Source organism: Xiphophorus maculatus, chromosome 2 (assembly GCF_002775205.1).
Source record: "Xiphophorus maculatus strain JP 163 A chromosome 2, X_maculatus-5.0-male, whole genome shotgun sequence".
Classification (NCBI taxonomy): Eukaryota; Metazoa; Chordata; class Actinopteri; order Cyprinodontiformes; family Poeciliidae; genus Xiphophorus; species Xiphophorus maculatus.
Genome location: NC_036444.1, coordinates 26,296,569 through 26,311,569, shown reverse-complemented (window position 1 = coordinate 26,311,569; position 15,001 = coordinate 26,296,569). Strand labels below are relative to the sequence as shown.

Sequence of the window (15,001 nt, the reverse complement as noted above, 5' to 3'; positions counted from 1 at the left end):
GCTTTTAAAATAAGTTGCTTTGCGACTAGAAAAAAAAAAAAACAAACAGAGCGGAAATGAACCCTGGACATGCCGCGCGTGCTCTGATCATCTGTGAAACAAATGATATAAAGTTGTAATAATTGCAATTCAATCCTTACACATACTGGTTTACTCTTTATCTTGCTGAGTATTTTACAGTTATATTTTTGTGAATTTTGTTTGTTTAGTTAACTGTTAACAGTTTGTGAAGTCGAATTATTCCTGTTTTCTATTTATGAACATTGCTTGTAATTTGTGTTCCTGGGACAGAGCAACCAGGCGGTTTTGATAGCTTGGCAAGCCAGTGAAATGCCACCGGGATAAATACCGGTAGTACATTTAGGATTTAATTAGGACGTTTACTTTGTAAAAGTTTAAAGAATCATCTTGATAGTTTCATTGTTGTGTTACCGTGACTACAATATGGTGTAATCTTTGTGTTTGAGTTGGGTTTGTTCACAAATACATCACAGCAAATAACCAATAATCAGTGATTGATTTTAAACTCGGCCAATAAACCTGGTCTCCCTCATCAAACTTCACCTTATCAATATTTCAACATGTTAGTGATGCTGAGGTTCTTAGTAGGACGGGTTTCAGGGGGGAGGGGGGTTCTGTCTAAGGCCCCATATTACCTTGGGCCGGCCCTGGAGGAACAGCCACTGTGATGCCCATCTCTGGAATCTACCTGGAATTTACCTGGAATCTACCTGGAATCCCCAGGTGGCCCCTATCAGTCCCCCGATGCTTTGGGGACATTTTGATTCATTTAATTGTGGCATGTTTGGATTTTTGCTGCAGTTCTAATTATTGCTACAATATTTTCTCTGATGTTTATTTTGTGACTCTAAATCTTCCTTTAACAAAATCTTAATTAAAATCTGCAATAACTTCTATTTACAGCCCAGAACCTCCAGCACAGATCCCGTCAGCAGAGACGTTAACCTGCCTGTTAGAAACGTTAAGGAGAATCAGAGCAAACAGAGAGCAGGTGGTACCGGGTGGTACTGGGTGGTACCGGGTGGTACCGGGTGGTACCAGGTGGTACCGGGTGGTACCAGGTGGTACCGGGGCTTTGAGCTGGGTCGCTTTGACAGTCGCAGTGCCGTGTCTTATATCAGGATGTCTGATATTCTTTCTATCTGTCGGTGGACCGACTCAAGCTGCCTGTAGCGAATCGGACTTTTAGCAGAATGATGAAGTTAAAGTCAGACGTTTTCTCTGCAGCTGAAGCATTTCTGAGTTTAGTTGCGAGGCGGGTTTCGTCCCGCTTTGCAAGGATGATTATGAAAATATAAATAGAAACAGTTTTTCTAACGTCAACATCAGACCTACGTTTTTATTCACAAACCAGAACATGAAAAAAATATTCTTGCCCATAATTTGATAGTTAGAGGACACAGACCCGGAGTCTGAACAACATGAAGGCTCTGAGAGTCATTATTAGACTGAGTTTATTTTTGCTAAATGATTATATTTAGCTAAATATTATTGCTGAGGGGCACAAGCAGGCCTACAAATAAAAAACTGAAAAAATATTCTTTAAAAAAAACAACTCTAAAAGGCCACTAGGTGGCATCAAGGATAAAAGCGGCAAGGGCTCAAGCCCCCTTTTACCCCCCCTCTGAACGTGCCTGTTGCTTGTCTTCTACTTTTAAGAAAGACTTTATGCGCTAATTTCAAATCACTTTTGTGTTAATTTTTTAAATATTGGAGAATAAACCAGATGAGTAAAATTATATTTAATGTAGTTCAGTAAGTACATACAAAGATACGTATTTTTTATACTTTGATTGGATCCTGGCAGGTTTGTCTCATGAATGATTGATTTTTTTTAAAGAAAAAAAAACAGAACCAGGTGTGGCCTGTTGGCAAAAAAAACGTTTTGCCATGTTTAATAATCATGGTCACACCATCGAATGTGACGCTCCTTGTCATAATTACAGTGAACATTTCAAAGAAGAAGATCTTCTCTGAGCAGGTTGAGACCTGCTCAGAGAAGAAGTCACAAACCAAATCTCTGGTCCACTCACCTGAAGAGAACTGCCAAGCCAAGTCTCTCGCCTGCACTAACCGGCAGGTTAGTGCTAACTGCTAAAGAAGTCAAGAAATGAGAGCCGTAGCTTTCTGGCTGGATTGTTGTATCAACCTTCCAGACCCTTCAGGTCTTCTGGTTCTGCTCTGCATTCCCAGAACCAGAACCAAACGAGGTACATACATACATTCAGCTTCTATGCACCACAAATCTGGAACAAACGTCCAGAAAACTGTAAAACACCGAGTGCCTTTAAATCTCGACTAAAACCGACCTGCTTAGCGTTGGATTTGAAACCTAATCAATTACGAATTTAACGATGGAACTTGACTTAATGTCATGTTTTGATTGTTGATTCTATCAACAATCAAAACATGACTTTGCATGACTTTGTGTTTGTTATGATGTAAAGCTCTTTGAAATGCCTTGCTGCTGAAAGGTGCTATAAAATTTGACTGATTGATTGATTGCCATGTGACTTGCAGACACACACCCTGCATGCATCTCCACAATACAGTAAACCAGTCAGCTGGTTTACTGCAAGCAAGACAGACGGGATTTACACAAAGGCACTTGAACTGTGAGGAAAAGGGCTGTCAGTAAGCGCACTAAATAGACTATTAAATGCATACTTTGGACATTTTTAGTTTTGGGAGGAAAACATAAATGTATCATTCAATCAGATTTTTCATCTGAATAATGTGTTACACCTATATCACCTGCTGTACCTGTGCAACTGGTCAAATAGAAAAAGAACGGAGTGAAATCTGAAGTCTGGTCCTGCTCCTTCGAGTGTAGACAACGCACAGCCACTGAAACACTCGACAGAATATTTTTATTTTCTTTTACAAGTCCAGCTGGAGACCCATTTTCAGTACATACATAAAATCTCTATGATTTCTATGATTTGGTGTAAATAAGAGGTTTTAGGAATGTACAGAAAATGAAGTTTTAATGGTTCGTACAAATAAACTGAGGCATACTTCTCACAGAAACAACAGAGCACACAGCTACAGGACTACATAGGATAAAAGGCTTTCCAGTTGTCTTACTTCATTGTTTATTAATATTTCCATTGATTTAGAGGTGCATGATGACAAAAAAAGAAACCACATTTATCCTGACTCAGAACTGTTTTGTTTCTGTTGATACATCGGTTCGTTTTCAGGGGATGTTATTAGGCTTTTTCCTTTAGTAAAAGTACTTTTCATTTACTTTAAAAGTATTTGCCATGACCCTAGACTGGTCAGGTCTCCACACGTTATAGAGCTCCTGCAGCATCTTGGCGTCCTCCTCTGCATTATGAGCATCGTAGGACTTTCCCAGGAAGTTCCTGACCAAAGACACCTGTGAATAGCCACTAATGCCCGGGAAGAGTCTCTTGCTAAGCAAGAAGGTGTCCAGGAAGCCCGACACCACCTGCTGGAACTGAAGGAACAGGTCATATTTCTTCATCACTCTGGTGAGCACAGGCGCATCGAAACGCATCACATTGTGGGCCGCCAGCACTACGGGGCGTCGGAAGGAGCGCAGGAAGTCGATGAAGGAGGTCAGAAGGTCATCGATTGGGACGGTTTCCACGGGAGAATCGTGGAGAAACAGGCGACCCGACTGCACTCTGAAGCCTGTGACCTCTGTGGCGCCCTTATCAATGTTTTGCTGAGGGACAGTGTATTTATTGAAGACGCTCTCCTCACAGACAGCGGCCAGTTGGGTGATGTCACACCGTGAAGTATCTGAACAAAGACAAAAATAAACGCAGGTTAAAAATCCTCTGACGACGACAGCAAAAATGTTTTATTTCATTTAAATGACATACAAATATGGGACAGAAACAAGTGATATTTTTTAAATAGACCAGACATTTACAGATCAATAAGATTTACTGGAGAAAAATTATATAGAACAAAACTGGTTCTTAATCCAATCCTGACGAGTCAAACTAAAGTGTCATGGAGTCACTGACCTGCCTCAAGACATTAACACCGACATGAAAAATAATATTGACGAAATAAATATGTAAAATAAAATCTAAATAAAACATAATAAAGTGATAAGTCTCTTAATACTGTTATGGTCTGTAAAATAGATTTCTTCTTACTATGTGATCTCAACAAACCCATGGCACTTCAACAGTTTTATCTCATCTTTTACCTGAAAACAGGGTCTGTTTGTTCTTGCCATACAGTCATTATTTATTATGCATTAATTATTGCTCGAAAGGCCTTGCCATAGAGGCTTTTTCCTCTGTATTTACTTTAGTTTCTTATTACTCTAGCATGTTGTTCTTCGTGTATTTCCATTTAGTGTACTTTGATTAGTATTATTTATTGTTATATTGTTACTTTGTTCCTGTTATTATCTTGCTCCTGTTTTTGCTGACATCACCATCTTCACTCATCATGCCATTCACCCGAATAAGGAAACATATACATATATTGGAATAAGTTGGTTTGAGAATTATTTGTGAAGGTTTGTCTGGTCGCCATCTGACTCCCAGGTTCACCAGACTCAAAGAACAAGTGTTTATTCTTTCTCTAATGTGTTTTTTTTGTTGTTGTTTTTTTTTACTCCACACCTTTATGTGCCAAACTGAGAGGATTAGTAGCATCTTTCTTGCTTCGTGATGTTGAGGTTACTCTTTTGTAGAGACACGTTGCCGCTCCACCCTGCTCTGACTAATAAACCAAACTTAAATTCCCCGTTTGAGGTCTGAGTGGGAGGGAAACGGAACAGAAACCTAGATGTTCCCTGATCTGCACCTCGGTTTCTTCCCACCTGAGCTAAGAGGAAACCTTTTTATACTTTGTCTTCAAATAAACAAATATGAAGGGATGAAGCTGGTTAGCAAGGAAATGTTTTAAAATGACATCTTGAAACCTGCTAAAATGATCTGAAATATGGAATATTTTGGAATAGTTGGGACAGAGATCCTCTCCTCAGAATTCAGTCAACAACAAAAATAGTAAAAGCATATTTATGCTCAACATATTACAAAAGATTTAAAAAAAACAGCATATAAAAACATTTGTATCCATAAATGGCATTTTGGTCTGTTTTTATTTTAATTTATACCTATTAGCATTTGTGTCAGCTGTTTGGTTTAATAAGCAAAAATCCTGCATAGTTTGAGTTCAATTGCTTATTATTATTTAAAACGACTCTAGTTCCTTTCATTCAACTTCTAGTACTAATTTATTCCACTTGCAGTTCAGAAGCTGAATTAGATAGGATTAGAAACATAACGATAACAACAGTTTATTTAACAAAAGCAGAAATTGTCTTCTGTTTAAAATAAGCACGTCATCGTATTATAATTTTTTCTTGAAAAAGTAGTTTTGATATTGGTTGGGTTTGTGGGTAAGATTACCTAATCCAGTGGTCTCCAGGTCAATGAAAACGATGATTTTGTCAGCCATCTAGAATAAAATCAATTAAACCGTCATTTAAAGAAACACAGGTTGAAAAAAATTTAATCAGCGAACTTTACCAGATGGACTTCCAGTAACTAGAACATGAGAGAATAAATCTCACCTTATGTCTGGTTCTTCCTCAGCTGAGCAGTGGGCGTTGTGACGCCGGTAGGAGCGAGGAGCCTCGTTTATAGCAGCTCATTTGGAAACAAATCCGAGCTCCACTTTCATTTTAGTTGAAGAGAAACACATCAAGTCTGTATCGTTTCTTCTTCGTCATGCAAAAGTCCGTCAGTCAGCCACCGATTCTGACTCGGTTCCGCCGGTCTGCTTACCTGTCACAACAGGCCGTAGATGCGGAACAACAAACACATTTGACTTTGTGTGAAACGGGAAGTTTCGATGCTCTTCGCTTACTTTCATTTCGGCCGCCGCCGGGCGCGAGACCGGAAAGCGAGTCCTTGTTTGGAGCGCACGCGACGCAGATTCGGTAGATTTAACAAACTATAATAATGAAAAAATATTAAACTATAAATAAATTGTATGTTTCTATATTGGAGGTCTTGTTTTTTCTTTTTGTTTAATTTTATTGTAATTATTAACCTGTTAGCTACTTTATATTGCTAACAAGTTCTAGTTAGTTGAATTTAAGAGTTCAGCTGAAGGTTTTTGGTTTAATCTGTTATTTCCACGTCTCGTCCGGCAGAGGGCGCCAAAGCTCACATGTTTAAATGGGTTGGATTGTGAACAGCTCATCTTAGCTGCGTCAGAGAAAAGATTTACTTTGACATGCTTGATGGTGTTAGAAGAGATCTAATTGCTTTTTTTTGTTTTTGTTGTTTAATTAGAAAGGCCGAAGGTAGTCCACGTAGACAACACTCCTATTCAGTGTAGAGATTGTCCAAATGGCCTAAGTACCCTTAAGTACCCTTAAGTACCCTGGTAATGGCCTCAACGCATCTCACAGTTGCACAATTGTTCCTTAGACTTAGACTTCGACTTAGACTTAGACTGACTTTGTTGTCATTTTGCATGCACAGGGTGTATACAGAACGAAATTTCGTTGCATACGGCTCAGGACAATGTTTGAGGTTCCAATGTTGTGAGTAAAATAAAATACAGTATAAAATATGAATATAAATCTAAATATAAAATATAAAGTGCAGGACTGACAGTAAAATAGAAGTCCACCCGTCTCTCCTGCACCCCAATGCATGCTTGATAAAGCACATGTGCATTCAGTGCTGCCATGTCAATCATGTTTGCCAGGTTTGCTGACCAGCTGTCACATAGTGATGGAACCTTGGTCACCCCTCGCAAGATTATGACTGAAATAAATGCCATTAGTTCTTGTGAACTAAATAGGTGAAGCAGTCACCTATTTATCCTCCACAGCACAAAAGGCTGCATGCAAATTTGCATGTGCAAAGTCTCCCAGATTTCTTTTGCTTACACTTTTTGCATTATATTTTTGAGGTGGATCAACACAATTAATTTGGTTAATTTATTTCTAAACTGTCATGTTATACCCTCTTAGCTTTATTTCAAAGAGAAACATTACTAATTTCTTTTAGAAAAACCTTTGCATACTTTTTGAAACAGATTGTATGTTTTGCGAACTCTATGTACATTTGGCAAAATGACCTGGATAATGCAGCACAACATCATGGATCAGCTGCAAAAGGTCACATCTCTCCAAAAACACTTCATGTATGCTTCAAAACTAAACTGACTAGTTGTAGGTATCATAGATACCCACCCCCAACATGGACTATTCACACTCCTACCTTCTGGCCCGACGGTCAACGACCACATTTACAATTGAAGAAGGGACGCTAATTTGAGCCATCAGAGTCGTCAGTTTGGACAGGGTCTTGTGGCCCTGTTTCGGCCAGTCTGGGGAGAAATCGAAAACGTCGCCATCCTAGTGTTAAGAAATACTTTATGCGTTAATTACAAACAACTTATTTATTCATTTATTTTTCTAAATGCTAAATAAATCAAATTAGTAAAATGACTTAATTTAGTAAGAACATTCAAATGTATGCATTTACTATACTATGTATTATTGGACCCTGACAGGTTTGTCCTTTAGATTTTACTTCTAAAATCTGAGGTAAAATAAAAATATTACATACAGCTACACAGTGTGAAGACTATAACCTCAGTATGGCAATTTAATGTGGTCTGAAATACAACAAAAACCTGGAGGATGTGCTGGAGGGGTTAACAGTTTTAAAGATGTTGCCTACTGGTTAATCTACACGCTCAAATTAATACATCTCAGTCTGATAAGGACGCCATAAATAACTCAAAGTGTATATGATTAGATGCGGCTGCAGGTATTAGTCAGAGGTCAATGAATAAGTGACGATCAAGCTGGAAGACGCTGACGTTTGAATCAACGCTAAGTGATGGAGGAGTTTGTAACTGAAGTGTCTGCGCTAACAATAGACTGCATTAGCAGCAAACTAATGCAACCGGCTGTGCCAAGAAATCACACCACTCACGTATGGTTGGCTGCAATTGTTTTGCCTTTTTTTTAATAAGCAGATGAAATTTTCCCCCATAAAGTTGTTTTTTCCTTACAACAATAAAGATGTTTAAATCATTTTAAAAAAAGAAAACACAAATTGCACCTTATTTATACTTAACTATGTCCACTTTTTTTTTGCAACACTTCTTTTTTTCACCGTTTTCCCTGCGCAAAAAAAAACAAAAAACAAAACAAACAAAAAGACAGAACCGGGTGTGGCCTGTTGGGGGCGGGGGAAGAAAAATGTTGCCATGATTAATAATTGGTAATGAAAGGATAATATATCCTATTTATAACAGACTCTTTTCCAACTAATGTACATCGCAATGCCATGATCATAAATAGTACATACACTGTGTATAAAAGAGGAACAAAACAACGACTGAAAGCGAGGCATGCCTTCCAGCGACAGTTACATTCACTTTTTCCTTTTTTAAATCTTTTTTTTTTTTTTTTAGTTTTTTTTTCTTTCCAGAATGTCATATGGAAACACACCACAAATATTACTGTGCAGATAACTGACCGAGGAGCTGTTTTGTTCTTTCAGCTCACTTCCAGAAGCAGATTCACTTTTTCTTTTAATCCTTACAGGTTTACAGTTCATGTATTTTATAACATTTTTCTTTTTTTTTTAAAGAAACAATTACAGTGCCTTGCTAAAGTGCTCGCACCCCTTCAACGTTTTCAGATTTTGCCTGCAACACGAGCACGAACCCGGATGGATTTTATTTTCGGTTCCACAAATCAAACACAAAATGAGACATAAAATCTCGTTCAAACAATCTTCGCTCGGACAAAACGCACTGCAGTCTGGTGGCCGTACGGCGACAGAAAAAGCTCGAGGGGCGCGAAGGCTTTCGCGACGTACCGCTGAGGCCGGTCAGCTGATCAACACTGAGGGAGTGAGCGAGATGACGTCATGGTACGGACAGAGGAGGTGAGGAAGAGTACGCACGCACGTGGCTAACCAGGTGGGATTAGTCGCTACTTGTTTTGGTTAGCAGGCAGATTAAATGCTACGTTTCACAGCGAGAACCCGGAGAGAAGAGTTACAGAAGAGCTACGGTTATGACGGGAAAGAGCGGAGCAGTTTGAGTGGCTCAGAGGAGATAATGGACGGTTAAAGTGTGTCAATAAGCGCGAGGCCATAGACGTCCCTCATCCCCCGTCCTCAGTTAGTGTGATTGCGAGAGTAATCCTAGTGTATAAGATGAGGGGTAAGAGAGGCTACATATGCAGAGAAGTGAAGGAGATGTGTTGGACAGAAACAAAGAGAGAGAGAGAAAAAATGGCTTTCATCATAACAAACCAATAATAACAAAACATGACATCTTTGATATCAATAAACACCTATGATACAGCAATATCGTACAGTTAACAAGAAAAAAGACATATTCAAGTCCTGATGCAGTAACACTGATGTTTCCAAATTAAACCTGTGCTGAAAACAAAAAGGCAAGTACAAAAACACACACTTCCTGCCGGCCGGCCAATCAACGCTCTATATTGACATTCAGAACGTCGCCTCTTCCCAAACCCGCTCCGGGAAAAATGGCCGCAACGCGAGCGGAATCAGAACGGAAACGAAAGTGGAACCTGAATTTCTGACACTTCACTTTACGAGAAAAAAATAAAAGGACACAGATCAGGAACAACCGGGAGCAGCACTGGACTCTCTCTCTCTATGTACATTTACGTCCTCTGTAACATAATAATAATAATAATAATAATAATAATAATAATAATAATAATAATAATAATAATAATAATAATAATAATAATACAGTTTTGACAGTCTGTTCTAAGGGATGTAAGGACAGAAGTGGAGGAAAAGCGTGCAGCCTCTTGGCTGGTGTGTCCTGTGTAAACGTGAAAAGCACACTTAGCTTGGCGCTGGTTCCACCAGTTCAGTCAGTATGGCTACATTTCTTCTCGGTGGCTTTACCCACCTGCCCACATGCTGAAAAATAAAGATGGGGCGTTGTAAGATTTGGCTTTGCAGGAATTTGTTTTAAAGTAACACCGCCACCCCCAACAGTATCTTTTCTTCCCCCTCTCGTTGTTCCTTTAAGCGACCCCTGGTACACCTGCAGGGGCCATAAAGTACTGAGATGTCCTAACTTCACATTGGTCCGCACAGATAATCAAGTCCACTTCTCTTGACCGTTTGCCACAATGTCCCTCCGCATTGTCGCTGCCCCAATTCGCTCAGCTTCGACTGGGTCAGAGGGTGATGGGGATTGGGCAAAGAGGAGGGCGTCCGCACTAACCTGCAACCTTCCCATAATTCCCTTCAGAAACCAGCAGCAGCCAGTCTTCGTCACCCACTTCATCATCACACCATAAACTCGTTATTGCTGTACAGAACCAGCTGCTGTGGGCCCGGGCCAAAGTCCGACTCCCTCTGATGGCTTCCAGAGGAGTCGCGCGGCGAGCTGCGGCTCAGCCTGAGCCTGAGGCGAGTCTTTCCAGTCCTTTGGCCATCCTCCGGTTCCGCCAGCGGGGCCCCCAGGCCGCAGGAGGTGAGCAGGGGCCCGGAGGAGGACGAACGGAAGCGGTAGTGGGGGGACGGGGAACCGGAGGCTATGGAGGAGAGGGAGGAAGAGGGCTGGTAGGAGGAGGAGGCGGTAGAGGTGGAGTCGACCGAGTCCTGAGAGTCCGGCTGACGACGCAGAGTCCGTCTGGTCTTCGCCTCGGACTTCCTCGATCGATACGTCCCGCGTTCTGACGAGGACAGAGCAGAGGAATTGATAAAAGACGCATAGACCTGGACCGAACAATGACGTACGTCAATTGCTCATGTAATGACGTTTTAATGACATTTTATATTGAATGTGATGAACAGGAAGGAACTCAGAAAGGAACCTTGTGGGACACCAGTGATGAGTAAAATTGACATTTTGTTGAGAGGAGCCAGAGAGATGAGACCTAAACCAGTTGGTGACGCTAACAGAAGATGATCTGACCAGTAGAATGTCAGTGATTGAATGTGACTCCAGTGTAAAAAGTGCTTTGAGTGGCCAAAACGATTGGAAAAACCTCTGTAGAGGTTCAGTCCATTTACCATTTACAGTTCTTTCCATAGACACGTGTTCTCCTCAGAGTTCAGCTCTGAGTCTCGATCTCCACTCATGTTTCTGTAGCCTAAATCAAAACCGTTTTGGTGCCCTATGAACTGAAAAGAAATTATTTTGCTAATGCAAATTACAGCACATCAATAGGTAGTACTTTACTTAAGTAGGTATGAACTGATAATACGTCCCTTGGCCAGTATGTGCTTAAGTATTATTTATATTCAGAGAATCCCAAAATATGAGCATACTTCACCTGCAATAGGCTCTTATAGAAAATACAAAGACATTAAAACATGCATTCATTGCAAAAAAATGTAATTCAAATATATGCCCCAAGAAATTGCGCCCTAAGTTATTGCCCCCTTACGCCTATTCTGAAGTCTGTATCAGTGTATAACACACAAACTCACGCACCAGAGGGGTCGGATGTGGCTCCTTCCATCTCCATGGTGATGTTTTCAGAGCTGTCCGCTGTGCCGATGGAGGCCTCCGATTCAGGCGTTTCATCGTCGGACGCGCGTGGTTCCAACACCAACATCTCGTATGTCAGCTCCTCCCTGGGAGCACAAAAACGCAGCAAAGAATTGGCTTCATGGTTCCTCGCTCTGGAGCCTTACTCAGGCTTCATTTGGCATGTCGGCGTACTTCTCTTTCTGCAAACTCTCGATCTGCTCCGTGAGGATCCGCTCCTCCTGCTGCATGGCCTGCTGCTGCTGCTCATTGATCTCCGTTTCTCCTGCTGCCTCCTCTCCTCCTCCTCCTCCTCCGGCGCCTCCCACTCCGTCTCCTTCTGCTTTAGGGCTCAGAGGAGGCGAGGGGATGTGGGAGCCGCTTTGCCGAACACGAACTTTGTTCTGTTAAAGTTTAAACGACACACACACACACAAAAACCACAGTGGCGTAAAGGTTTAGCCTGACCAACGTCTTTCAACAAAGACGTTGGTCAGATGTGACCGTTTTGTCACTTCTCCTAAAGCAGAGGAGACGGTTTGAGTTGCTCTAAGCTCAGCTTACAGTTTTTGACCACATGGTGACAATACAGACACACTGACCACACTTAACACCATCACTGCTAAAATCTAGGAGCGCTGCTGCAGCACACACACGAGCACTTCATCATAAACACACACGCGTGTATGAATTACCTTAAACGTAGCTGTGCTAGGCTGCATGTTAGCACGTTGTGTGGCGGAAACAGAAAGCAGAGCGATCAGTGGAGCTAACCCAGTCAGACTGATGCTCCTTCTGAGCGAACGCAGCAAACACACACAGCTACATGGCAACGCAACAAGTTGGCTGATTCCTAAACCGCTGCCGTGTTCCCCACCTACAACATTTAGCAGCCGTAAGGCTTAGTTTCAGAAAATGAATGCTAATGCTAAAAAAACAGCTAATATATTTGAACCTGTCAAGTCTGAGCTCAGTTTGACGGTCCTTCCAAAAACTAGGTTAGGTCCAAAAGTTACTTAACGGTTTCGATTTCAAATATTTACAGTATTTAGCTTGTAGCTGCTAATGCTAGCTACTTGCACCCAACAATTAACCCCAACCCTGGTAAAGATGTGTAGTAGCAAAGTAATATCAGGTGTTACTGTGTTAGCATAGTCTCACACTTAAATTTAAATGCAAAAGGAGAGGACGGAGCAGAATGTGGGTGAGAATCTTATGCTCACCAAGACTCTCACTTTCGACACTTCTTCCAAAGTGTCAAAATCGGCCCTCATTGATGTAAATGACCAAAATTGGCTCATCTTGTCCTCCCTTTCTTGACTCCAGGCCTGGCTCAAGCTAGTTTTGAACTATTTCGTACAGTGCTCTGTGTGAGGTGTTGCGTTGGTCAGACGTTTGTTGCCATGTTTAATGCAGAAATTTGCTCAGACAGCACTGTTGACTAGCTGCAGCTAGTCCACTTCTGCTATTCATTTTTTTGTGTGTGTTCACAGGTGACGTGAATACATTTGAGGTACGCTTATCAGACGTGATGAAGAATTTGAATTACCTACAAAGATTGTCAAATGGCTACAAACTCCTGGATGAAAATTGCCAAGTTGTCCATGTAGGAGGCTGTCTGCGGAAAGATGTGACGGTTTGGTCACCTAAATACACAGGGATCTGTAGAATGCTAAAGCTGGACGGTTGTCGCTCAAGTGGTATGCAACGTGTGTGAAAGGTGTTTGTGAAGACGAGCGTCCCACAATCCCGTGACCACACATTGACTGTTTGTCTTTGGGTAAAGTATGGGAGATTGCATGTCATCTTTAATGGTGAAGAAAAATTCAATCTTTGACTTGACTTTCAGTACGTCTTGAGTAATTGTACCTGTGAAATTATTAGTGTATAATTATTGATAGCCATGGCAATTCCTTTGAATCAATTTACTGATGCATTTTGTTGGCTTTCTTTTAACTTCTATTCAGTAATCCACAAATGTCCGTTTGTATGACAAAACACAGAGAACTGTTTCTTTTGGCAACTGCTCTCTACACTCGACAACAATGTTGACCTTGCCACCATGCTAAGAGCCAAGCTATGCTAGATCTTTACCAGGAGTCATAGGCTTTTGATTAGATGCGTCTAAGATTGAGATATTTGGCAACAAAAACCTGGGTGGATCTAGTGTAAAAGATCTCATTAACTTGTGGATCTTGGACCTTTCAACATGTTTTCATTCAGGTCTTCTCAAGTCCACTGGTTTAATATGCCTACTCCAACTTTGAGTTTTCGGCTTTTATGTCAACAAACACGAGTTTGAATGACCATTGGGACGGCTTCATATTAGGTCAGTGTTAAGTAACGTTGTTTAATGTCATTCATTCATATTATTTTAGACTATTATTTTAGGGCTGCTGTGTACCACCTGTCAACCTAAACACAAGGAGCAAAAATATCTAAACAGACAAAAAAATAAAAATCAGCCACTTAACAGAGAACAGCTGTCAATGGACGTCAACAGACAGTATGGGAGCGAATAGACTGACAGGACAGGACTAGTGGTGGGCAGGCACATGGTGTGGGCGGGGCATACATACCGGGGTGGTAGAGCGGGTAATGCTCATAAACCTAACAGCAATTAGTACAGGTTTCTGGAGGGGGAGGGATGGGGAGATGGAGGAAGGAAGGAAGGAGGACAGATCAGGGTTAGGGATCGCTGATGGTAGTCACATCAGAATGGCTTTGGTCAATTAAAGGGTAAGAAGAAAGGTAGACTTTAGGTTTATCTGAAATTAGAAGGTTTATATATATATATCTAATGGTGTAATCATTCAGCTCAAAAATCTCCTGATCTGCAGGTCTCATTTTCCCCAATAATGTTTGAGAGATCAATAAAAACCCAACTCGTTGCTTTAGGAGCACATGAAATTAATTCAATTCATCAAACATTGAGAAGTCGTTTCTACTACTTTTTACCTTGCAGGTCCATTGGATAGAAGATTTTCTTGAAATCATACATCTATTATACTAGTGGCACTAATGACAATAGTCAGGAATTGGGCAGGGAGAGAAGAGGGTAATATGTGCAGGAAAGGTCTCAAGGTCAGGTGTCGAACCCCGGATGAGTGCTTTGAGAAGTGACAGTGTCAGCATATGGAGTGATGTGTGGTGCGGAGGAAGAGAGGGCCTACGTCAACTAAAATCTAAACTAGGTAGAAAGAAAGACCAACCGTTTACTGATTAGGAATTTGTCTTGATTTGAAAGTAAAATAGTCATAACCCTTGAACCTTTTCACAATTTGTCACTTCCCAACAAATATTCTTTTCCTTCAGTTTCACAATTTTTCATCAGATTGTGTTGAAAAAGTTCAAAGTGTGGTGAAGACTTTACAAGGGACTCCAATCCCACAATATGCTCCTCACAGGTTAGCATTTCCTTCCAACATGTTTATTTTCTTCTTTGGGGTTGTTAGATCTTAAGATGGGTATC

General features: G+C 41.0%; 2 protein-coding genes across 15 annotated transcripts in view; both read right to left on the bottom strand.

Annotated features, from left to right (window-relative positions):
- Positions 1 to 3,099: 3,099 nt before the first annotated feature.
- LOC111612316 (DNA polymerase III PolC-type-like) lies at positions 3,100 to 5,903 on the bottom strand. Its single transcript, XM_023353368.1, has 3 exons — positions 5,591 to 5,903; positions 5,427 to 5,475; positions 3,100 to 3,792 (listed from the first exon to the last, which is right to left on the bottom strand). Exons 2-3 carry the CDS (start codon positions 5,473 to 5,475, stop codon positions 3,248 to 3,250), a joined length of 594 nt encoding a protein of 197 aa, XP_023209136.1. The 5' UTR covers positions 5,591 to 5,903; the 3' UTR covers positions 3,100 to 3,247.
- A 3,975-nt stretch (positions 5,904 to 9,878) lies between these two features.
- Positions 9,879 to 15,001, bottom strand: part of LOC102225303 (unconventional myosin-IXa-like) — a 140,672-nt gene continuing 135,549 nt past the window's right edge. For 9 of the 14 annotated variants that reach the window (XM_014473007.2, XM_023346102.1, XM_023346098.1 and 6 more), the window contains 5 exons: positions 14,109 to 14,162; positions 12,225 to 12,245; positions 11,725 to 11,933; positions 11,494 to 11,636; positions 9,879 to 10,729 (listed from right to left, as the gene is read on the bottom strand). In XM_014473007.2, coding sequence (XP_014328493.1) covers positions 10,341 to 10,729; positions 11,494 to 11,636; positions 11,725 to 11,933; positions 12,225 to 12,245; positions 14,109 to 14,162 — 816 coding nt within the window. In that variant the 3' untranslated portion in view covers positions 9,879 to 10,340. The remainder of the gene's footprint in view (positions 10,730 to 11,493; positions 11,637 to 11,724; positions 11,934 to 12,224; positions 12,246 to 14,108; positions 14,163 to 15,001) is intronic. The other 5 variants (XM_023346127.1, XM_023346134.1, XM_023346150.1 and 2 more) reach the window with 2 other exon arrangements.

Excerpts from the sequence above, each read along its gene's own strand:
- LOC111612316 (XM_023353368.1), bottom strand. The coding sequence starts at position 5,475 with ATGGCTGACAAAATCATCGTTTTCATTGACCTGGAGACCACTGGATTA. Across the intron at positions 3,793-5,426 it reads CCTGGAGACCACTGGATTAG|ATACTTCACGGTGTGACATC; the intron begins GTAATCTTACCC and ends GTCTTTGTTCAG.